At 34.6% G+C, this 25,938-nt stretch overlaps 1 protein-coding gene across 4 annotated transcripts; it reads right to left on the bottom strand.

The window, feature by feature from the left end:
* Positions 1 to 399: 399 nt before the first annotated feature.
* Positions 400 to 25,938, bottom strand: LOC140768769 (histone-lysine N-methyltransferase, H3 lysine-9 specific SUVH4). 4 transcript variants are annotated; one of them, XM_073109166.1, is made up of 17 exons: positions 25,758 to 25,938; positions 25,216 to 25,290; positions 23,000 to 23,542; positions 22,398 to 22,448; positions 21,528 to 21,596; positions 21,144 to 21,198; positions 19,637 to 19,746; positions 17,889 to 18,068; positions 14,919 to 15,017; positions 14,024 to 14,122; positions 10,997 to 11,046; positions 10,661 to 10,749; positions 6,999 to 7,158; positions 5,752 to 5,857; positions 5,462 to 5,644; positions 3,543 to 3,752; positions 400 to 764 (listed from the first exon to the last, which is right to left on the bottom strand). In XM_073109166.1, exons 2-17 carry the CDS (start codon positions 25,288 to 25,290, stop codon positions 651 to 653), a joined length of 2,193 nt encoding a protein of 730 aa, XP_072965267.1. In that variant the 5' UTR covers positions 25,758 to 25,938; the 3' UTR covers positions 400 to 650. The 4 variants fall into 4 exon arrangements, with proteins under 4 accessions (XP_072965267.1, XP_072965268.1, XP_072965269.1 ...); XM_073109167.1 differs by lacking the exon at positions 25,758 to 25,938 and adding an exon at positions 24,889 to 24,978; XM_073109168.1 differs by lacking the exon at positions 17,889 to 18,068.

The raw sequence follows: 25,938 nt of genomic DNA, 5'->3' as shown, positions 1-25,938 counted from the left end.
CCAATTGAAGCAAATCAGCTTTAGCTCAGAGAGCTGAACAATTATCAACCTAACCAAGTTCCAACAGAACCAAAAAGGTAATCTAGAGGAGCATATGGTAAACAGACATCTTACTTCCAGTCACATGGGCTTCCAACATCAGCAGTGAAAGGAGAATTCAGCATGGTCATAAACAAAATTGTTTACCTGAAAACAAGCATCATATGAAACAGAAACAAGCTTAAGAGTCATCAATCAAGTCAAACGCAAAAAGATAAAAAGATAAAATAAAGACAATAAAAACATCAATAAAGTAAGCAAGTGTGATCTATCCTTTCTATTAGAAAAATAACAAGCACCCATGGATTGTTAGCCCAGGAAAGGCTACATGATAGAGAAAAGCCAAAATGTAATGCTTGGAAAGCTGCTGGTATCCTTGATAATTGGTTTCCCGTATACATTATCTATACAATGTACATCGTATTCTTCTAATGAATATTTGCATTGCCTAGCTACATAAATTTCAATACAAGAATCATTTCAACAACCAATACAAAGGCCTTTGGGTGCCTTTGGAGTCACTTGCAAAATTAAGAGCTGAATGGCATCTTTCCATTACAGACAGTAAAAATTTAGCAGTTTCAAATATAACAAGAAAAACAACTGATCACTTAGTATAGACGCTTCCTGCAGTCGACAGCTCCACAGTGGCACGGCATCTTTACAATATTTCCATCCGGACCAACTACACTATCCAAAGCATAGCCATAATCATAAGTGAGCTCCTGCATATGACACAAAACTAATTGCATAAAACCTCTTTCAACTGAAGATTATATAGTAGATGAACATGCTTATTATCAATGAATGATCATCTGTTGATACGTTTAGTCAGTTGTATAAAATCCTTTGAGTTGGACTAGAAACTTTATGTTACAACTTTTCTAAAAATGTACACTTTTCTAGCTCTAGGTTGTGCCACTGGGATTATAAAACATTTATCCCAAACTGTAGAGCAAAAGCAATTTACTTTTTCACGTCTCATGACGAAGTTTTTCATATTAAAAGGTACATTCATTGATTAGAAAGTTGTATATATATATATATATATATATCATTAAGTAAAACAACCCATTAGAAAACCAGATACCATAAAACCTCATTTGGGTATCCTTAGTGACTTGAAGAATAGAAAATATAACCAAATTACTAATGTTGAACATCATTCATCTCTCCCCTAATAACGCCCACCACTAGTTGTAGTTCCTTTCACATCAACAATATCAAAATATTAATAAAAAACATACCTCTTTCTTCTCTAAAATTCGATTAATTTCATATAATATCACATTTTTTCATTTAAATTCATAAATACTACAACATTTTCTCTGCTTCTCTTTTGCTTCCACATATATCATCTTACTAATAGGTCACTTTTGTCCACAAATTAGATAGCATGAAAACAACCTAATATATAAATCCATACACATATTAACCTAGTAATCTACTATCTTAAAGAGTTCCAAATGTGTAATTTGATTTGAGAAGATTCATAGAATTTTACATATTCCCTTCCTTCAACATACTGGCACTTGTGTTCATTCACATGGGATCCATTTTGTATTTTTCTCGTGTTAATATACAAGACAACAAAATTGATATGGTATCACCAAACTACCTAATTACCTCAAACCTCCATACAATCAAGAGTCATGATCATTCAAATTTTCATTAAGATTTGCTACCTTTACATGTTCAGTTGAGGATCCATGCCATTCTTAATTTTAACTTTCTCAAAGAATCATGTCCTATATATTGTTTCCTTAGCAATTCATCTACATCCTCCCCTATCAGTCTATACCATCTACTCTTTAAATGGAAACACTCTACTTTATTAACCTAACTTTCCAATCTTTACAAGTTAATTTATCTAATCTTTTAGTAGGAAAATTCTATTTAGCTAGTATTTCACCAACCCTCACGATGAACCTCTTTTACCAAATGGTAACTAAAAGTTGGCTTAACTAACAAAACACAAAATTCTGTTTTACATTTTAATTTCCTTTCATATTCAATGGCTCCATTTACATCATCAACTCTCTTTACTAGTATGATCATTCAAACCTCATTGTACATAAATTTTAACTTCCTTGTCACTTGTGAGTTATTCCAACTACAACTTTCAAAATTCTGCCACCAGCGTACTCATCTCATACTATCAGTTTTTCTATACCAGTTTCTGTAAGAGCAATTCTAAGTGAAACGTTGGAAATTATGATTACATAGGTCACCTTTAATTGGTAAGTTCAGACCCCCTATACTTCTACTGTTAACTAATCAAACCCTATGTTTTCAAGTTTGGTGCATATTTATTCTTGATAATCTATAACCCAAAGTTCTAACATAAAGGTATCAACATATCCTGTTGGTTTCAAAAAAAAAAATCCCCTTGATTATTGAAGTTTCTTCAACTACCATCCTCTATTCTTTTTTATTTGATCACTGAAATTTATTTTTATCCCTCATTTCCCACAAATCTTTATGGAAATTAGATTTTCATTTATTTTTTATTTTTGGATGTATTTTTATCTAAAATATTAGATTAGATTAGATTAGATTAGATTGTCTAATTTGATTAAAAATTTAGGAGATTTAGTTGTCAGTTTGTTTTGAGATATGTTTGTTAAGATTTGATAAAGTTTATTTATATATTAGACTAGAAAAGATCTGAATAAGATAAATTTGTGATTTGATGTAATTTCCTCATCTCTATAGATGGATATGATAGGAATTTCGAGAAAGAAAAAAAAAAAGGATGAAATTTTGAGATATATTATTTTTGTAGAGGATTCCATATTTATCCCTCTTCCCATTCTCCTCCCTTTTCTCCTAACCCCTTCTCTCTTTTATTGTGCATTTCACGCTTCCTTTGTCCCCTACAATTTATATGGGTTTGATTCTTTCCTCCATGGCTTGTTCAGTTAATTCTATCTTTCCCATCTATCTAGTCATGTTAGTACAAAAATGGTACATGAAGGCAGATAAAGAGATTCGTAGAGACCTTATATTTTCTCCTTAGGGATAGATCTGCGTATCTCCTAACCTTTTTTTCATATCGGCATGTTTTCTCATTCTTAGGCCACCATCAAATCTTCTAGTGCGCCCACCATCCAAATTGAAAAGCGGTAGCTTTTAATTCCAAACAGAAACATCATTGTTATTGCTGACCAGATTTTTCACAACCTACAGCCCTTGCTTGCAATCAATTTGACACCCTCTGTCTAGTGTTCTTTGTTTTTTAGTAGTTATGTGAGAACATATCGGTGTGCATCCAAACATAGTTGACTCAAATGGTTAAACCAAGCCAAATCAATGGTTAAAGGCATCCGAAAGACCAACTAGAATGTCTTTTGGGCAAAAATTCAAAAATATATGGCTCAAATTGTCAAATAGTAAGTACAATGTTTCGAATTGTAATATTTTTGAAATGGAGGTATGAGAAGAAAATTTCTGAAGAAACTTAACAAGAATACATACAGATACCAATTTAGGAGAAAACTCACCTGCAAAGGGGGTATAGTGTCTGCAGCAAACAACATAACTTTGGCTAATTTGAAGTCGCGATGTGAGCTGAGGATGCATTGGACAAAAAGATTTGGCTGACAGCTGTGGTTAATGAATCGAGCAATATTGCCAACTGCACCAGCATCAATGCAGTACTCTGGCACATCAGATTCTGAGTTGCCGAGAAAGGAGATATCTCCAGGCCGCTTCTGCAAAATGAAACAAACATTACAGAACTACAATAGTTTCAAGACATCTGTGAAGATTCAGATTATATCATGAACAACTTCTAAAAACTCAAATGACCATTTTGTTTAAATTATAATATCAATTATTTCCCACAATAATATTCCTGGTACTGGACTACAATTCCTCATGGCTTAAAAACTCGGCCAAAATAGATCAATTTCAACCAGGTTCGATCAGGAAAGAAGCCTGAAACCCTTAAATGAGTAAAAATTGCCCATGAATAGCATTTTTCTCGCTCAAGGCTCCAATCAACCTTCAACGTCCAAGATGCTCTTCCCACATGCATGCACTCGAGGATCTAATTGGCCTCCTCCGACTCCTATCAACAACCTCCTCTTCTGACTGTCTTTATCTCGGTTCTTTCTCCCACAACATGAACCCAGAGGCTCCGATTTACCTCTTTCAGTTCCGATTGATGACAATCTCCTCTGACAACCTCATCTCAGCCTTTCTTCCACGTGCATGCAGTTGGGGACTAATCGAACTCGTTTAGCAACCACGTCACTTCTCGGTTTCGATCAACTTCCTTCAGCGAGAGAATTCATGATCTCTTCTTATTCTCTTGATTTCCTATATCTACTATCATTGATTTTTAAGGTTCTGTACATTTTTTAATTATTTTCCTGTCTTATAATTTTCCACATTTATTTATCTTCTTTCTTGTTGAATTTCCTACACCTTCACATCTGTTGTTATTGGATTTCCTAAAGCAGCTGTTATTACTTTTTTTGCCATTCCAATATTTTTAATATTGCTTTTAGAAATGTTCACAGCCTGTTTATCTTCTTTTTTCTGCTATTGGATTTCCAATACCTTCTATGCTGCTTTTTTTTAATATTTCTCTGGTTTCCTACATATTTTTTTGTGGATATTTTCTTTTTTTTTCTAGAATTTTCTACATCTTTTCGTTTCTTATTTATTATAAAATGAGCAAATCCGAAGAAACAAAACAACCGATCCAAAACTCTGATACTGAACGAAACTCTAAAACGTTTTGTTTTTCACATGCTGAAACCGAAACCAAGGATTCCAGTTTCGGCCGATCCTGCAGCAGCCTGCTGCAGGCAACTGTCTACTGACAGCAGTAGCTCGAGAGAGAGAGGGAGAGAGAGAGAGAGAGGAAGAGAGAGTGAGAGTGAGAGAGAGAAAAGGAGAGAGATAGAAGGAAAAAAGAAGAGAGAGTGAGGAAGAGGAAAAGATTAAAAAAAAAAAGAGGGCATGAGAGAAAGAGAGGGAGAGGGAAAGATAAAAAAAAAAGAGGGTGAAAAAGAGAGAGAGAGAAAAAGATAGAAAAAAATGAGTGTGAGAGAAAATTGATACTTTAGACTAACAGTTAGAGGAATAGAAAAGAAGAGAGGAAGAAAAAGAGATTTTTACTTTTTAGGTTTTATATGTGAGTAACTATTATTTTTTATTTTCTTATAATTTTTTCTAAATTTTTAGAAATTTTTCAACATTTTTAATAATATTTAAAATTTTATTTAATTAAAATAGTCCGATCCCATACAGGCGGCCGATACAGCCGATACGTATCGTTTTTCCGGACGGCTGATCCCGATCCCGATACCGATTTTTAGAACCTTGACCGAAACTTCCAACCATGCAATTCCTCACTTGCTCAATTCAGAAAAGAGAAAACCATAAAACTTATGAGACAAGATTATAGTACCTCCCTTCCATCCAAGCCTTTCATAGTTTGGAGACAATCTATATCGAAGATATAGTTGTTATCAAGAACACTGTCAATCTCATCGGTTCTTCTAAGGTTTCCAGTATATTCACAAATAGGAGCACCAGCTGGTATAGTGTCCCATGACTTAACACCCCAACCTTTTTTCGCCGTCTTGAATACCTGTAGTGGCATGCAGTTATAAACAGAACATGCCTTACTTGTCACTGAACAGAAAAGGATGGATTATAATGTTGATAGCCATGGTCAGATAAAAAGAAATTTCTAACCTCAAGACGGTACTTCAGACCTTGCTGTGATGTTCTATTTATGCAGTTAAGATCACATCCACAATTCACACCGCACTCAAAAACAATAGACTTCGCTTCCACCAATCTAGAGGAAAATTTAATTGCATTGAGATTTACAGGTAGAAAAGATTTTTTCAATAGATTATTAAAGCACAAACAATAAAATTAAACCATGCTAAACAACAAAAGGATATACTGGAAGAAACACTGACTTAAGATAGGAGTTTCCAGATCAACAAGATCCAAAATAATGAGTTAACAGGTGACATCTATGAGTACCAAGTTAACCTCATAGTTAAAAGGATTAGCAATTTTCTTGCTCAGAACGAGCAGCTAATTGTTTGAGCACTCAAAAAGTATCTGAGAAAAAATATGACCATATGTTCCAACTTATATGCAAGTCATTCAAAAGTATAAGTAACTTCAACAAACTTTCATATATAATGTCAAGACATGTCTAGCATAAACCATAGAATGGCCTAGTAAGAGAAGGTGACTCAAGATGAAATTGGTGTACCAATAACCTAGGGATGCCCCTCTGACGTTAGGGTTGCTAAAAGACCCCGCAATGCGGTGGCCAGCCTGTACTTGGCCTGAATTTTTTGGAGCAGCATGAACTTGCATTTCTTTTGGATAAGCTCTGATCGAGGGGCCTAAAGCCCCACCAGACATCCAGGTGACCCAACCGTAGTCCACCTTCCTCTTCTCTCCACATCCCTCTCCTCCATTGCTCCCTAGAGCTTGACAATTCCTTGGCACCATCCATTCCCTTGCATTTCAATCAATAGAAGAGCAATATTTCTAGTGCAATTAATGTGCTTTCGCTTGGCTCTCTCTATCCCATATCGATTATGCATTTCTACTTGCAAAGAACAGTTGGCCTAAATTTGCAAATTGAAAGTTAAGTGCCACCTGAATTTTGTCTATCGAAAAGACTTACGTCGTGTCAAGTGGTATCAGCAAAAACCAATGAGTAAATACAAGGCAGCACTCATATTGGCAAAGCATAATAAAATACTAGATAAATCCAATTGTCGGACAAGGTACCATGTGTTAATATTCTTGCCAAAAGGACATCAAAATGAAAGATAGAGAAACTAAGTCAGACAAGGTGCCATGTGTTAATATTCTAGCCAGAAAGCATCACAATGAAAGATAAAGTCAGATGAGGTATAAATACTCTAGCACAAGAAATTCTATAGGAGGATAACAAAAGAAATGTCTACCTTCCACCATCCTTACGAACATAAGGAAAATCAGAGCCATTAATTTTAGCACAAGAACAACTTCTTGAATTAGAGCAATCTCCTCTGCAATCGCAGCCCAGAACATTTTCAGGAATAGGCCAATTGTTGGGAACTTGGAGCGACTTGCAATATACAAAACCTACAAAAGAGATTGATAAAAGACAATGTCTTGATCAATAATATGAATGATTAATTGTACAATTATGAGCAGAACATTGTAAAGGAAAGAAAAATAGTGAAAGGGGTTTTTATTAATTTCAAATCATCAGAAAGAATTCCTGTATTTCATATAAGGAATCCACATACTTTGGTACTATCCATGAATAAACATACGAATTTTAATATGCTCCAAAACTTCCTTCCACCGGGTCTGCTATTTAAGTCCAGAAAAGTTAGATCAAACCGAGACAGACATTTATTCTGACATTCTCAACCCAACACCGGGCCATATTAAGAGACGAGCAACTAAGCCAAACCAGACCATATTAACCCCAAAAGCATCATCTGAGGACTCGTAGCTTAAGCATAGTCTTTTTCGCACCACATGCACCTCAAATAGGAAATTATATTCCGTCATCGTTGATAGCGGAAGCAATGAGAAGTCCATGTGACAAGAAATGGCTGACAAGCTTAAATTAAAATCTAAGAAAGTGAACAGTTCCTATAAAACAGCATAAATTAAGGGTGGGAATAGAGGTGATTATCGGATAGGGTGGAGCAAGGTGGGCCGGTTTCGGGCCGGGCTAGAATATTATAGTCTGTCACTGCCCACTAACCAATGAGATATCAGCCACAGGCCAAGCATAATGGGTCGAGCTACAAAATATAATATCATAACAAACTAAGCATAATGGGTAAGGGTGAAAATGGACAGGATACAAGTCAAATAGCTATGAAGCATGGTGATATGGGATACGGATGATAAGATATGATACCGGAATACGACAAATTCTCAAATCACAAGAAATGATATGTCTAGGATACGATAATAAATAAATAATATATAAAAAATACAGATGATAAGATATGTCGTCGTTGGTTCTCGACGGTGTCATCATCGACTACTTTGTCGAGAGAGAGGGGAAGCAGCACCATTTGGTCATCAAGAGAGAGGGGCTACGGCATGTAAATTTTTAGCGATGGGGATAAAAAAGTGGGCGCGGAGGGGAGACGAAAGTGTAATAAGCTTAATGGGTAATCGGGTAAGGTAACAAGTTTATAAAATTAAACTCACCTCGATTACCCACTAAAACCAAATTGGCCACTAGAAAATCAAATCAATTTTAAATAAAAATACATCTGAAAAATACTAGTGCATATCATTTTGATGTAAGAAAAACATATACATGTGATCAACCATAAGACATTCTTGGCATACGAGAAAAAAGAGCACCTTGAGGAACACATAGGCTATTTTTGATTAAATGGCAAGGGCGACCTATATTTGATGTCAGTTGGGTGAACAAAGGTAAGCCAAAGAAGTTGAGTGCAAATCTCTATCATCAACGTACAAATCTATATCATCAATACATTGAAGTCATCCCGTCGAGGTCGAGATATTCTCCACCCCGGGAGAGTTAATATGACATCAACTTCCAAAAAGATTACTTGTTTTACTTGAACAATCATAATATTAGCCTAATGTTTAGGGGATGTCCGCTCCATTTTGCTTGGCCAATGGATCTGTTAGTAGTTTAGGTAGTCAATTTGGGCCAGGCTAAATTAGGTTAGCGGGCTGCCTAAACCATTGTAGAGTCCTCTAGAAAACTCTAAACTTTTTCTCAATCTTTGGACTTCCCAATATACCTCCTCTCTACAAAATCCCATATAGTTCTTGTGGGTTTCTTGTTACTCTACCTTATCAGTCTACTTCCTTTTCATATATTTGTTGTGTCATGAGGAATTTCCAGCAATATAAAGAGGACTAATGGTGCCCGAAGTGAAGCTAAAGGAAAAACTTAAGGCTACACAGTCCTTCATATTAGGTGAGACCAAGGATGGCCATGCCGATCCATGCCATCCAGCACGGCCACGTGTCATCCAGCACAGCCTCGTGCCGGTCATGTGCCAATGTAGAGACATTTCTTTTAAAAAATTTCTATTTCCATCAATTTTTATCAAATTAACTTTACTTATTTTCTTAACAAACATAATATAACATATAGGACCTAGCACAGCCTCGTGCCGGTCATGTGCCAATGTAGAGACATTTCTTTTAAAAAATTTCTATTTCCATCAATTTTTATCAAATTAATTTTACTTATTTTCTTAACAAACATAATATAACATATAGGACCCATTTTTTCAACTTTTCTTTATTTCTATCAATTAACTTTTGTCATTTGTCATTTATAAAATTACAACTTATTTGTCATTTTTAAAATTACAACTTATTTGTCATTTTTAAAATTACAACTTATTTGTCATTTTTAAAATTACAACTTATTTGTCATTTTTTAAAATTGGAATGACAACCCATTTGCCAGACCTAGATAACCACAAAGCCGAATTTATCAGAGACAGAAGAAAGGAAAGGGACCATCTCAAGCTCAATATGATTACAATAAAATGAGGAAAGGACTTAAGTCTATAGGTAGCAGGACATCAGAAAAGGTGCGTCCACAGGATGATATGAGTTCATCATCATTACCATCATATCAATCACACCCACCAGAGCCACAACACCCTTATTATACTCCATATCCACAATCTGCATATGCTTATGATGTGCCTGTGCCTGTGCCAGTTGTTTCTATGCATATTCAATATTCATATCATATCATCGAATAATTATAAAATTCATATTTGTATGAAGACTACGTGAGACGTTATAACGAGCAATATTATTAGTGGATAAGTTTTGAAAAATATCGACAGTATTTAACGCAACATTTTCGTATTATTCTTATGCCAGCAAATGAAGTCTTTCATCCTCCTCGTCATTCTACGTTCAACTAGATATTAGTTTTAATTATTGAACTATTATCAATTATGTATTGAATGTTATTATGTGCTCAATTATATTATGGAGTATTCAATCATATTATGTGTTGAATAATATTTATATTCAACTATTGGTTTATCTTTAATAAATTAGATTATTTACAAAAATAATCTAAAGATAAAATATTGTAATGTAGATTTTAAATTTTAATACATATATTTAGACAAAAAAAATCAAAGATTGACATACCAAAGACCCAAAAACATCTCTAAATATCCTAAAAAATTTATTAAAAATATTATAAATGTGTGCCACTGACATAAGAGGCGTGCCGTGTCGATGGTGGCATGGCACGCCACGTGCCACTAGCACGACCATCACTGAGTGAGACTCAACCTATCTTTAGCCCCCTCTTGATTAATTTAAATCTAGTAATCGATCTCTGTTCCTTTTGCCACATCTTTTGTTATAAATTTCATACTTGCTGGTCAGTAATGTTCAAATTGAAAGGGATTTCATCCTGCTTACATCTTAATAGAAAACCTTATGATCATTTACTATTTTTGTTATCTGCATTGTTGAATTCATTTGGCCTAGATCTGATCACATGTTCTTCAAACAAATTTCAAAATTTTGAGTTGCATTAAAATCTTTCAAAAACATCATCAAGGTAGAGAAGCTAAAATTTGTAACTTGCCAGTAGGAGCAACTGGTGGACTATCAAATAAGTTGGTGACAGGAATAGGAAACTTTTCTTGGCCCCCACTGATATCGTCAGAAACTAACCTGTAAAAGTTCAAAATGGCCTTAGGGTTACAAAAAGTAGACTCAATTTAGAATACACAATGATAGCATAAAAAACAGAAGCTTATTTAAGGAAAAGAGAGCATCTATTTGACAAAAAAAAACTATTAGAACATAGAAACATAGACAGAATCATCAAAGGTCACATTTTCCTCTTAGGACTACACATCACAAAATAATCACCAAAGACGACCTACTAGTAATTGAGAAAATTAGATTTAGCTCATACCCACGCAAGCCAGAAATGGATTTGGGAACTTGTTCCCGAGCAAATTTGACCTGTCAATGAATAAAATAATTAATGAGAGGCACAATCAATAAGAACATCTATAGCATAAGAGGACTAATACAATCAATAAGAACATCTATAGTATAAGAGGACTAATATATTATGCGTGCATCATGAAGGCGACATGCAACATAAGAGTCTATTTACTACAGAACGGTTTTGGACAAAGGCATAAAAACGCAATTGACCACACTAAAAAATCTAAAGTGAAAAATATTAGCGACAAGCAATGCAAATTCCAAGCTAGGCTTCCTGAAGGGCAAATTCCTTCATGCCACAACAAGATGAGAAGTAAATGGTTCAATTTTTTTTTAATCAATCATGAACCCCTGCAATATAGCGTAGACAAAAGACAAGCCATCCCTGATATATAACTTGGATAATTAAGTTAATCCTCCAAAAAATTGGGTCACAATAAATTCAAATTATACGCATATAGCGATGAAAAATTCATCAAATGTCAATTGAAGGTTGATTGAGGGAATTAAACTCATGACTTCCATCATGGTTGGTAACACTAAACCACTAAGCTATAGTGATGGCTTGTTGGATATTTACGTTAGACTAAGTCTAATTGCAATAATAACCAAACTTTTTCATTCTCTAAGTAAACCTCGTGAAAACATATATCAAACATATCCCCCTTCTTACTTTGTCTAGATGCATATATTAGTCATCACATAAATTACCAAAGTCCATAAAAAGATAGTTTGGGAATAGAAAAGTGAAAACTATAAAACCTCTTCTCAAAATCTAAAGTAAAATAAGGAGGAAACTACCATAAATAGAGTGATATAATGGAAGGAGTTGTATAGAGAATGTCCTAAGAAGTAAAACCAAGGAACTCTCTAAACATTAAACAGTACAAGTATAAGATGCACAATATTTGATACTATTACGGACCTCTAGTGTTACAACTCTTTCCTTGCCCTTCAAAAACAAAAACGCTCACTCAAGGTCCACCAATCTAAAGTATACTAATGTGGCCTAGAGACGAAGAAATATGCCAATATGAAAAAAGATAAAGAGGTATCTAGATCCACTACTGAGGAGAAAAAAGGGGCCTCTATGAATCTCTTTATCTACCTAAAAGTATTATTTCACACTAGCATAACTAGATAAATAGAAAAGATAGATAATAAGTTAATAACCTACCAAACCGTGAGGGAAAGAAAATTAAACCCATAAACATAGTGGGGGACAAACAAAACATGGAATCCAACACAAAAGAGAGAATAAGTAGAAGAAGAGGGAGAAGGGAACGTGGAAAAAAAAAAAGCAATCAAATCCTAACAACCTTACCTTTTAAACAAATTAGCAGTTAATTCTCCTAGAGTTTTAGGAGTTTAAACCAAATTGGATACTATAAAATCAAATCATTTTTTTCAATAAAAATACATTTGAAATAAAATTCTAATTCTCATTGTTTGCTTCCATTGTGAAAACCTCATCTCGAGATTATCTTCATAATCTACATCGTTAGAAATTTCTTCATAAGATAAGTTGATCATTAAGCACTCGGTCTTAATATTTGAAATTTAAATTTCCATCATGAATGAATCCATTAAATCTGAATTTGCTCTTGTACCAAATTGATGTGGCATAGGGACAGAAAAACAAGCCGGAAAAGCTAAGGAGGTACCTAGATCAACCCCTAAGGCGAAAAGATAGGGCCTCTGTAAATCTCTTTATCTACCTCCAAGCATCATTTTTATACTAGCATAACTAGAAAGGTAGAAAAGATAAAAAAAATAACCCACTAAGCAATAGGGATAAGAAATTAAACCCACATAGATCGTAGGGGACAAATGAAGCATGGAATCCACCACAAAATAGATAAGTGAGTAAAACACGAGGGAGGCGAAAAAGGAAGATGGATAAATGTGGAATCCTCCACAAAAGATTATTTCTCAAACTATTATTTTTTTCTCCTTTTAAAAGAAAAGTATTCAGATCCTAACAAACTTACCTTAAAACAAATTAACAAGCAAATCCCCTAAACTTTTACGAGTTTTAACCAAATTAGACACTCTAGAATCAAAAATATGTCCGAAAATATTAAATGAAAAATCAAATTCCCAACATTTACTTCCGCTGTGCAAATCTCGTTCAAACTTATCTTCATTATCTGCATTTTTTTAACTTTCTTCATAAGATAACTTGATCATTATGCACTCAATCTTGATATTTAAAAACTAAATTTTCTTCATAATTGAATCCATCAAATCTGAACTTGCTCTGATACCAAATTAATATTGCCTAAGGACGAAGAGACATGCCAATATGGAAAAAGATAAGGAGGTACCTAGATCCACCCCCAGTAAAATAGATAGAATCTCTGTGAATTTCTTTATCTACCTCCAAGTACCATTTTCATACTAGCATAATTAAATAGATAAGAAAGAAGATAACCAACCAAGCCATGGGGGAAAGAAAATCAAACTCACATAGAGGAATAAACGAAGCGTCGAATCCATCGCAAAAGAGGAAAGAAAAGGGGGGGGGGGAATGTCAAATTTTCATTTGTTTTTCCCTTTTTTTTAAAGAAAAAGCAATCAAATCTAAGATCACCTAGATTATTTGGAGTTTTAACCAAATTGGACACTCTAAAATAAAATCAATTTTTTTTAATAAAAATACATCCGAAAAAGAATGAATGAAAATATAATTCCCATCATATACTCTTAATGTTTTGTTATCTCTTATTCATCATAACATCACTCCCATTAAGCAAAAATGAAAATTTTGAAAATCTTATTTTGGTATCACTATATATATATATATATATATATATATATATATATATATATAACTGCAATTCTGTTAATCCTATAACTGATCATCGCAAAGAAAGATATTGAGTTCATCTTTTACCCATAGCCAACTTAGATCATCAAAGGAAAAAAGAAACAAATAAAATTACAATAATAAAAGAAAAAAATTTATAATGTTTAAAAATTAGTAAACCTGGGTTGTCGTCAAACTTTTTTGCCCTTCAAGCCGCTTTAATCTATACCTGTATACAGTAAATCCACTTAAACCTTTCTCTGGCCAATAATCTTCCACCTATTGATGCAGAAGAGATATGTGAACCCATAGCTCAGATAGAATCAATATATGACAAGACAACGTGCAGCACATTTTAAGCTAGAAAGGACAGAAAATTTAAATTTTGTGATTGTCCATCTCTATAGATAATCAGCCTTTTTTTCAATTTCTAACAACTTATGAATAAAGAGAAAGAAGATATTTTCTGAAAGAATGTTCCTAATTGTTTAACCAAATCAAATTCTGGAAATTTCATTTGCCATAAATCCATATCGTAACTCATCTTTCAAGACTAGGCCAGTTGAAATTTACCAGCCAGAAACTATTAATATATTATAAATTTGAATTTGCAGAGGTTTCCCACTAAATAAGAAAATGATAGCAATTGTATGTAATCGAGGGCAACCGCCAGATATATCTAGTCTGCAATTGACAAGTAAAGAAAAATCAAAACATTAAACAATCATACTCGCTTCCATATTGCAAATCAATAGATGCTCCATAATTGGTGTCTAACTACTAGAGTGCTTGACGACAATATCACTTCAAAGAACTAATAACTCAGATGTTCTACAACTATGTTGACCACTGCATGCTGAAATACGTCGGTGACGTGCCGGTACATAAAGAAAATTATCAAAAAAATCAATCCAAGTGAAAGTAATAATATAATACATTGTCTGTCATATGCATGTCTAAATAATCGTAAGTAAAAGCTATTCGACAATTATTCTTTTGGATATAAATATATAACGCAAAATTTCTGAACATAATGGAATGTGAACTAAGGATTTAACATGTTCTCTATAATAACCTTGTATAAGCCATCATAGGTATAAACTCTTCCACAATAACTGCTTGGAGATACATGTCCACGAATTACCCGTACAGGAACATAATTTTCCTTGCTATTCTGCATAGCAAATGTCAAGAATCCACGAGAATGAGACTCACAAAAGGAAAAAAAAATTAAAGGAATATAACAAAAAAATATGCCAACAATTTATAGTTAAGTGCATATGATTGTGAACATAGGGTAGGTAATATCAGCTTCCAGAGGAACCAGAAGACGAGTCAAACTCCATTTTCAATAGAAACTGGTAAATACAATCTTAATGTTTAGCAGATAACAGAACAAGCATACAACAGCTATGAGAAACCACTGGTTATTATAATGTTAAAAGATAAATGGCCAGCAAGATATAACAGCAAAAAATATCTTCAACATCTGCAACAGATAACAAGCTGAAATATAGCATTTTTTTCAGCTAGTGAGCATAAACTACCATGATGTGTTGACTAAGGGAGAAGCTCCATGTCAACTAGAGGAACTCATACATATAGGCTTCTTATCACAAAAGGAGAAAAGGAGAAGAAAGCTAATCCAGTGGAGAAAAAAAAGAGAAAAGCAGTATATAAACTTAACGCTTTTGAGCAATTATCCTCATATGACAGGCAAAGCATAAGACGTCACTCCTCAACTCACGCATGCTAGTGTATTTATAGTTCTTGCACCACATGAATGAGTGTGAGTGAAAAGCTAACGCAATGCGGAAAATTTAGGTTAGGCCCTTAGAACAATTAGCTACACAAAAAATAAAAAGTTGAGGCATGATAAATGGAAAAGGACTTCACATAAATTTAAAAAGAAAAATCTGGATAACCTTGAAATACTAGTAAAGAGATTGACAAAGAAATATATTAATGATACAAGTACAAAAATAAATAGTAGCCTACAAAAGAATGTTTTACTTTCACCAATGGATCAAAAGAAAATAATGAAGTGGTCATAAAATTTATCGTAACTAAAGCAAAGCTAGAGAAATATTAGATATTGTTTTCTGTCATACATCTCAAATAGGATTAGCGACCACATCAAACAATAATAATTGAAGTTACAGATCAGATAACGAAAAATACCTGAAAAAGGACACATATTCTTTAAAGGAATAAATTTCAGTAGAAGTATAGGAAATGAAAGTAGGAGATACATGAAGCACTGTGAGTGTGGGCACAAATGAACAAGCAACAAATAGTCAATCTGGTGCTAGGAGAACGCAAGGCTTGCCGTGCCGAAGACACATGCCATATCGATACTTGGTCGGCATGATATGTGCTTGTGGCCCACACTTAGCACCCTTTTGGCATGCCTCTAATATAAATTTTAGAACATTTCTCTAAAAGAGCCGTTTGATACATGTTTTTTTGTTTGAATATATATATTAAAGCCTTTATCCCTAAGTAATAATGTAAGTGACCAATTTTACTAAAGATACGGCAATAGTCAAATAAAGAGATGATTCAACACATAATATAATTGAATACATTTAACTAATTGACAATAATTCAATGATTAAAACTAAGTTGAATATAGAATGATGGGGACAATACCTCATTAATTTAACATGTTTATATATCAAATTAGACTCAATTTGAAAGAATTTGACATATTAATTTTGGACTTTTTAAAAATTTGGGTAAAATTTTGTGGGAAATTATATTTACCCTTTGATCCCTACAATTTAAAAAATACTTTTCAAAGATATAACACCAATGCTATATCTATCTAGAAAGACCCATATAAATAATAGATCTCGTAAAGTTAAGCTAGATTTAACATTTTTACATGCGAAATTAGTCTTTAAAATGTAAAACAAAGAAAATAGTTAAGAGAATGAGAAAAATTAACTTAAAAATTAAAATGGGATTTCAAGAAGAAATCTCGTATTCCTCCTTAATCTCCTCTCTTTCTCCATCTCACTTCAACCTTATTTTAGTAAAGTGGTTGTCAAAGACCCAAAGAGACCTTAATGTGTCTCTTTGACTAACCCTTAATGGGTTAGTGGCATTCGAGCGGCACCCAACCTATGCAGAGCCGCACGGTTGGGCATGCAACGCCGACTAGCACAGGGCTGTGTTAGTGGCACAGCCCATGCCGACTGCCGATTCCTCATTAGCACAGTCTCCCTTGTGAGCACATACAAAGGAACCAAACAGATTAAAGTAACTTGTGAGATCACTTATTTAGACTTCATCATCATGAAGTAAGAATTGTGATGTGCTTCTATATCTTGCATTTCTACTACATATTAGCATTTCAAGTAAGATTATTGATATGAAGTACTAATTTACTAACATAATTATGAGGAATAAGAACATATAGACAAACCAGTTCACACAATATCCATTCCTTTGATATAAACAAGACAGCAAACTACGTGGAGCGATTTAACTGTGTGTCATCCAACTAAGTCTTACCTTCAATATTTTCTTAGCATGTGTCCTGATTTTAGCGTAGTGTTTAAGCTCCTTACATTAGTCTTATAGGGATTAGTCATAAACATATAAGTAGTAAGTCAAGATAAATCCTTTGATCCTGTTACATTGGCCGCAAGAGGGACCTCATCATTAAATTAGGCCAAGAAGCTTGACAAATAAATTTTTGTGACATAATTCAGCATAATTTCTATCTCATTCATATGGCCAGTGACCAATTTCTGAGGTAAATTATATTTCCTAGAAACAAAGGTGGTGGTTGTGGTGATGTAAGTAACAAAATGGAGCAAGCGTCTCAAACAGAAGGCTTTTCGAGTTTTGACATTTCCTTCATATTGTTTCCCGTTAGGTCATCCTCCAATTTTTATGTTGATTTATATATGTTCAAGAGTCTTAAAAGATTATGAAATGGATTCATCATGAATTAAAACAGAAGAATATCATCTAAAATTATGTATTATCATGAGATAATTTCACTAAGATTTAGAAGCAGTATCCACAAACAAACCTTTAAAGCCAAGTTACCACGTTCCATCTTTTGATCGCAAATCTGCTGCTTCTTACCAAGCAAATCATGCCCTCCTTGACCAGTATAAATTATATCTTCAGAATTATCCAAATCATCTTCATACATTCCAGATAGAACAATGCATATTGCAAGTGGAAATGTATAGTTCTTGTACTCCTCCTACTTAATTAAAATATAAAGAAAATATTACAACCTAGTTCATTTCACAAATACTAAAGCAGAAGATGACCTAGATAATTGAATAGCATGTCATCAGAGGGCAAAATTCACTTAATCCACAATTCATGAAAATATATATATATATACTAGAATTTCCTGGTGTTGCTAATAGTAACATATTAAAAAGAAAAAAACTATAATTAGACAGCTAAGAAAGAGCATAGACACCAAGCTTTGAAGAACATGGCAACAGAAAACTTCAAAAAGGGCAACAGAATACAACAATTTGAATCTCGCTTAGCACAATGAAATATCCCTCATTCAATTAGAAAAAAAGAACATCCATGAATATCATGCAAGCGGTGAGATCTCACAATAATTACAAAAGGAAAGAGGATGTCTCTAATCACATAATAGTAGGAAATTAACTGGCAAAACATGTACCACAAAGTTGCATCAGGTAAGGGGCAAGATGTCATATAGATAAGGCTCTAATTTAGGGAACATGAGTCTTTTGCACACTCCATAGTTTCATCACTTCTTTTGAGTATTGGATGCTCAAGAGGTTGTGCGGGGTTGAAGGCAAGAAGCCATAGAGATGAGCATATCTATTTATAGTTATTCCATGGTTCCATCTAATGGACACATTCATCTCCAATGGATTATGATAAGGTATGTCAGGCCCAAATATTTCCCCCACAATTGTCGCCCAATGATGGGATAGGTTATTTTGTCATATGGATTTTCTTTTCTCGATAAAAATATTTTCAACTGTCACAAAGAAGTAATTTAGCAAAAAGAAAGGCAAAAAAAGGAAAAATTTAAAAAGAATCAATTAGCAATGGTATTGAATCAAAGGTGCAGCTTTACAAGATATAGGAAGGAAGTTAAAATAATGTGGAGGGAATTAAAATGAAATATTGAATGCGACATGGCACGAAATTCAAGACTACAAAATATTGTAAACTAATTGTTTTCTCTTATATATTTGAACACAGAATCAATGATTGATATGAGGTGTTCAAGCTTTGTATAAGATCTTAATGGTTGGTCTAGTTTGGTTACTTTGCTTCAAGCTTGTTCAACTCCTAGTCTCTTTTTGACAGTGTTCTCCAAGGTCACTGTAGCAGCCTTGTGTATCAATTAGCTGAGAGAATAACACCTGCTACTTAGATTACACTAAAAGTAACTTTGCTCCCATAACATATTGTAGTAATACTAATCAAATGAAAGTTAAACCATAACAAATCCTAAATAACTAGCACAGGAAAAAAAAAACTACACCAAAAGTGAGAATTTAAGATGATCCGTAAGAGTAATTTATAGTTTTAAACATCTCAAAGTTGGATTGGCAAAACATAAAAACATATAAGTGGCATATGATTTGAAATCAAATGGTTTAAATTTCTATAGTGCTAGACCGACAACAAAGAATGATAACTAGAAGCATGAACTGCATAGATATGAAAATGGACTGCATTGGCTTCTGAAAGAAACACAGTTGCCAAATTAACAATTGCAAGTTCAACTAGTGATGTTGAACGACAAATTGTTAACCTACACATTACCATTTTTTTGAATTCTTGTCCCATGTAATCAATTCCATTCAGCCAATGGCTATGCATACCTAGAACCACCATTTCTGCTCGTGAAAAGAATTGGTCACCAACATCAATACCTGCCAACAATCAAGTCGCAGCCACCCAACTTGGTAAATCTACAACATTTACCAATGCAAGCTTCCACATAAAAGGAGAATCAAAATTTGAAATCTAATTAAGGGAACATTATTTTGTGTAGTTGCTACAAACAGCAGCAATAACAACTAATACTAGGGGTGCCAAAAATTAACCCGACCCAACAACCAAGCTTTTAAATGGGTTTAGGTATAATCCTAATCGGGTTCCAGCCATAAACGGGTCACCCCACCTAACCCAACTAATAATCAGGTCATGCTCAGGTTTATAACACTCACCTACCCCGTCTAAAATTCTCAATCCATCACACTAGTTTCATTTTCTCCTCTTCATTTTCTCCACTTCTCTTTATTCCGCCATGCCCACATTTCCAGCCAACTTCTCATTTTCAATGCTGGAGAGGAAGGTGATAACAACAAGGAGAATGAGATGGAGCGGATTTGTGGCTGCTCCCCAAGCCAAACTCCAAACTGAAAGATCATATTTGGAAACTTCTCCTAGGAAAATTTGTGCCAGGATCTACAGTATGAAGTATCAGTGGACGTTATCAAAACCATTGGTGTATCAAATCCGTCTCCCCTCCTTGAATCAGATGGCTACTTCAACCTTGATCTCGACCAACACATGTTGTAGTGCAAAAATAATTCGTCTTTACTAGAATATTCAATTTAATTTCCTCTTATTTGCATTTAAAAATGCAAGTAGTCAGTAGAATCGTCTTCTTTTACATGCTTTTAGCTATCTGTTTAAATTCATATTGATTGGTTTATTTGACCATTGATAGGTTGTTTTCCTCTTATTTTTATAGATCGGTTGTGCTTGTTGCAATAAGTGGCTATAGAACATATCTAGGATATCATTTTTGTGGTGTATAAGTTAGTCAATTGTTTTAATTGTGTTGTGTTATCGTATTATCATGCTACATGTATATGACCCATTGATTAGATGGGTTACACAAGTCATGTCGTGTTTTGCCTATTTCCAAATCATAACCTTCATTACCTCCAAAGCCCCAATCAAATGTTGATAGCACATGGACATCCCCCACTCCCTTTCAAAACTTCTTATTGTACCAAGGCCTATCCCTTTACAACTACTTGTGAGCTATTGAGTTATGTGGATCCCTTTTATTGTGTCCAACTTTATTTTCTATATCAAACTCAAGTTCTATCATGCTTCTCTCACTAGCTCCTATTTCCTACCAAATCAGTTTTGATCTTTTTGTTTTCTCTTGAGGCACTTCCCACTATTTGAGATCAGTTCTATTCACCAGAGCCATGTATGGTCTTTGCTGAAATTCTTAAGAGAAATATTGGCTTTAACATACTAAATAAAACATTTTAGTATATAACTGAAAGTGGCGAGAAGAAACACCAACCTGGAAGATGGCCAATCCTTTTTACTGGATATAGAACAGTTTTGCTTTCAAGCATCTGAAACAGGGAAAGTTCACCCAATTAAAAGAAAGGTTTGTGTGAGAAAAGAAGCACCGAGAAAAGCAAACAGAAAATCAAATGGTTTTAGAAGCAACAAAGTCCATCCAACAATTACCATGCATAAAGTTGTAGCTTGGAATAAGGAATGCAACTTAATAGAAAAACTATTTAAAAGACCCAAAACTATATATACATCTATGCTACAGAAGACAGTAAAATAATTTCCAGCATGTCGATCTAAATTAAAGTAGACAGATAAAACAAAGAAACTAACTGAAATTTTGCACCAGACTTAATTAACACTTGGAGAGAAAATAAAGCCATGCCTGTGAGATTGCTTTAAGATCAGGACGTCTTGATTTTCGTTTAAAGTTCTCTTCACAAGAACCTTCTTCCTATAAAGCAAAACCACAAAGATGTTAACAAAAAAACAATAAGAACCATAGGATGTTTCTAGAACTCAACTAGATTAGAAGTATCTTACTGTATGTAAAAATAGAAACACAGATTAAACATGTCATCAAATTTGTGAATGATTCTTCAGAACCAAACTGCAAATCTAATTCAACTTAATGAATAATGTCACAGATGTTATATTTCACAGAACTTTGAATAGTACCAAATAAACTTATGCAGGAAACTGCAAGTTCTTACCTTAGACTTCTAGAAAGATGCATGCAAATGGGACAAGCAAACAATACACTTATTGAAAGCATACAACTTCTTACAGGATATCAATCATTAACAAGCATGTAAAATATGTCAACATAACAACAGTGTTGTATTTTCAGTGAGTAGTATAACTCATTTCTAGATTCAAGGCTCCCAGTAGAAAAGTGGTGGGTTTCTTGCCCTCATTAGATGTTTTTATTAAAACTTCAATAAAATAACAAGCAACACTAGAAAAACATAGGTTCAAAAGATAAAGACCAGCAAGCAAAGAAATGTGAAAGAACATTAAGCAACCGACCAACTCAATATAAGTTGCACATTCGTATGTTGCAACTTGCATCTCATTAAATAATACCACAGGCATAAGAGATAACTCATATTAGCAAATGAAACAAGTGATCATCCTCGTTCTCTCAAATATGATCTGTTATGTTCTAATATCTAGTGATTTTCACTCAACTGCCAAGATTCGATAATGAAATAAGTAACAGTAATATCATCTAACTAGACCAAATAATAATCACCTTAGGCTCTAATGCTCTAGCCTCTGCTTCTTTAACCCTTCGTTGTTCCGCCTGTATAGAAAATAAAAATACATAGTATGATCAACTTGTCATGACAAAAAGAGATGATTAATAGAGCCCATGTAAACTGCAAGGGATTTATAGGTACAAGACAAAAGTTGGCAGTTGAGCTAATGTTAAAACAACCGGCAGTTTCAAATTTCAAGCAGCTTATAAAATAATATTACAATATGTACATATAAGTTTAGCTAACTTCCTTGAAAAGAAAGTTATGTAGTTCAGCTAGAAAGCACACTGCTCTGGGATATAAGTTCATTAAATAGCAACCTCTATATTGAAAGGACATGACATAAAAGCACACTAGTTATGCCCAAGAGAGTTAAATATCTATATGTAAGTTCCATGGTACGGCTCCCTATAAAGATCCAGCAATCTCCTTCAGATGCGATGAGCAACATCAATGTACCAGCCAAACCATGAAAGGACCTAAACGTGATAAACACGACGGCATAGTAGACACCATCTTTATCTTGGCCAAGTAAGCCTCCCAAGCATACAAGACATAAACTAAAGTGGCGTTCAAGATTGCACAATATCCTAACCTGGACAAAGTGAAGGTAGTGGCTGTTGAAGGCTCTTAGGGTTTCTTTCACCCTGGTTTTGGCACTCTTTACTGCTGCAATAAGTGAGTTTTCAACTCCATGTCCATTTCCATCATCTGGAACACCTCCCCCAACTACTATAGAAGTACCCTCATCTCCAACTCCACCGTAAGAAACCGCTTCTTCAACCCTAGAAGAAGTTACTGGCTCTGACTCTGAGGACAAGAGAGGCATGATGAAACCTTCTAAAGGATCAATTTTTGCCCTCTTCCGTGTTGTTTGCTTCTTGGCAGTTGACTCCTCTTTCTTAGCATAATAGCTGACCCGCTCTTTTCCAATGTTTCTACAGCTCCGTCTCCTTCCAATTGAATCCTCCACCACTTCATTTTTCTCCGCAAAGCTGGGCCGCTCCTTCCCAATGTACCTAGGGCTACACCTCCTCCCTACAGCAATCTCCATAGAACTAACATTTTCAACACTCATCGGTACCATAGGCGCATCCATCATAGGAGCCAGTGTCTTCTCTTCCATATCGGCCACCATCTAAGCAAGAAAAAAAATTGATAAAAGAGATCATCACAACTAATTAATAAATGTGCATAGAAACAAAAAATCACATATTTCCATTTGGAGAGAAGAACAAAAGAGAAGAGAAGAGGAAATCAGAAGAGAAATTAACTCTCTCCTGTTTTATCTGAGTTTAGGGAGAAAGCATGAAAAAAGGGAGAGAGAGACCCTAGGATGTATATTTTTCTGCTCATAAGTGCAGACAAAAGGGAGATGGAGCAAGAAAAAAAATTTTAGTTTTATGTTCTTTCACTCTTGTATCCAAACAAAAGAAGACAAGACCGTTTTCTCTTCTCATCCTTTTGTTCTTTGCCTTTCTCTCTTTTCTCTCACATTCTCTCCATACACAACATAGGGTTACCACTGCAAGCAAGGGTTTATGATAGCAATCAAACAGCAAAATACAAACTGGATGCACTGATCAAGAGAGACAGAGATCAAACGTTATGGGAATCAATGTTCTAAAAAATGTGCAGCGGATATGTAGTGTCCAAGGATTTCATGGTGTGAGGTGGATTGAGGCGCCATAGTGGGTAACATGAGCCCAAGGCAGGTCTCAAACATAAATGTTACAAATATGTCTTTTCCCCAAAGCTATCTAGACAGTATATAATAAAGTAAGATGGATGGAATTTGACAAATTATCAGCATTCAACACATGATAGGTATGATCAACATATTGTGTAAAATTTGGAAAAATTTGCAAATAACATTTTGGATAATGTTTCCACAATTTTGAAGATAAGAGTATAAAATTTTGAATGTAGTAGTTCATATTCTTTATCTCAATCAAAAGGAAAGGGAAAAAGAATAAAAAAGAAGTGTCGGTTGTTGGAAAGTTTTGCAGTCATCTACAGCCCGAAGTGCATGAGTTTCTAAGTAGTTAACATTATTGAGATAAGCTTATATTGCAATTACAATTTATTAAAAGAATTTTACTATCACAAGATAGAAATTTAGATAAAAAACTTTGAAGCACAGATTGGATTCTAGTTAGCAGACAGTTGAATATTTTTAATAAGACTCAAGATAGTACAAATTGAGAAAAGGAAAATTTTGTTTAGTTACTATTGGTTGCACTCAAGGCAGGTAATATGTGCCACCATGGCAGGTCGCTGCCCACTAAGGCGGCAGCCACAATCCAAAATGCTTTTCTAACCCGCTTCGGCTATAGCATAACTGCATAATGCTTAGAGGGTGAATCCGTCATGGCGACCACCACAACCTTTTTTAGAACACTAATGGGAGTAAGACAAACTAGGTTTTTCTGCACTAGAGTCGAAGAACAACTAAATAGAAAAGGTAGGTTAAGAGAACGCAACCTTTTCCACACTTGTTGCCACCATCAGAGTTTTCATCAAAGCAAGTGGAATTCTCTCTTCCATATTTCTGATTACATAAGACTACCAAATCTACATGACAAAACATAAAATCAAATCCCTAATCTCTATAAGGGACAGAACTTGGAATTCAGCTATCTAGGTTTATGACAAACTGCACCAAGAAAGCAGGAAGGTACAAACTACCTAAGCTGATCCAGAGCTACACAGATCAAACTAATATGGAATGAAGAAAAAAAATTGCTAAGGTACTACACACGGGAGAATCAAGAAATACTTAATAGAAGACCTAGTTTTAGCGGACGCAACCTTTTCCACACATGTCGGTGCCACTGGAACGTTCATCACAGCAACTGGAATCCCCTCTCCCACATCTCCCACCATCTGATCAAAGAACCAAAATAACATTAGAAAAACGACGAAATCCGCACCGTAATATACAAAGTCACATCTCTTACCTCCATAAGCATGGGCTTGACATAGGCATTCAGATAATAGGGTTTATGAAGGAAATAGAGCAAAAGGACAGGAAAAACAAAAGAACAAACTACCTACGCCGATCAAAACTTACAGAGATCTAACTATCCGGAAATTCATACAAACCACCAAATCTACACCATAACAAATAAAGTCACATATCTTACCTCCGTAGGCGAGGGTTTCCGAGACCTAGGGTGTATAACGGAAATGTAGCAAGAAAACAGGAAAGCATCAACCACCAAATCCGATCAACAGAGGCAGAGTTCAGAACAGTAGGAAGAATCAAAAGAAATAGGGTTCTACACACCGCAAAATCGCAGAAAACCAGCAATATGTAGTGCTTGGATTAGACTCCCCCAGTATCTTTTTACCTCGAAACGGCGAATAAATGCCGCAAGAAGCGATCAAGATGGTTTATTCGTTCGGATAAGAGCAGAAGATTAGCAGAAATGCGTTTGGAAGTAGGAGGAGCGCGAGGAGACACCGTTCGGCTTCCCCACCTTCTAGATACTCGAGGAGAGAGAGAGAGAGGAAGCGGGAAATAAGAGAGCG

This window comes from Typha angustifolia, chromosome 10 (assembly GCF_048772165.1).
Source record: "Typha angustifolia cultivar Huaian chromosome 10, ASM4877216v1, whole genome shotgun sequence".
Lineage (NCBI taxonomy): Eukaryota > Viridiplantae > Streptophyta > Magnoliopsida > Poales > Typhaceae > Typha > Typha angustifolia.
Note: the sequence above shows the minus strand (reverse complement) of the source record. Positions and strands in the feature narration are given on the sequence as shown.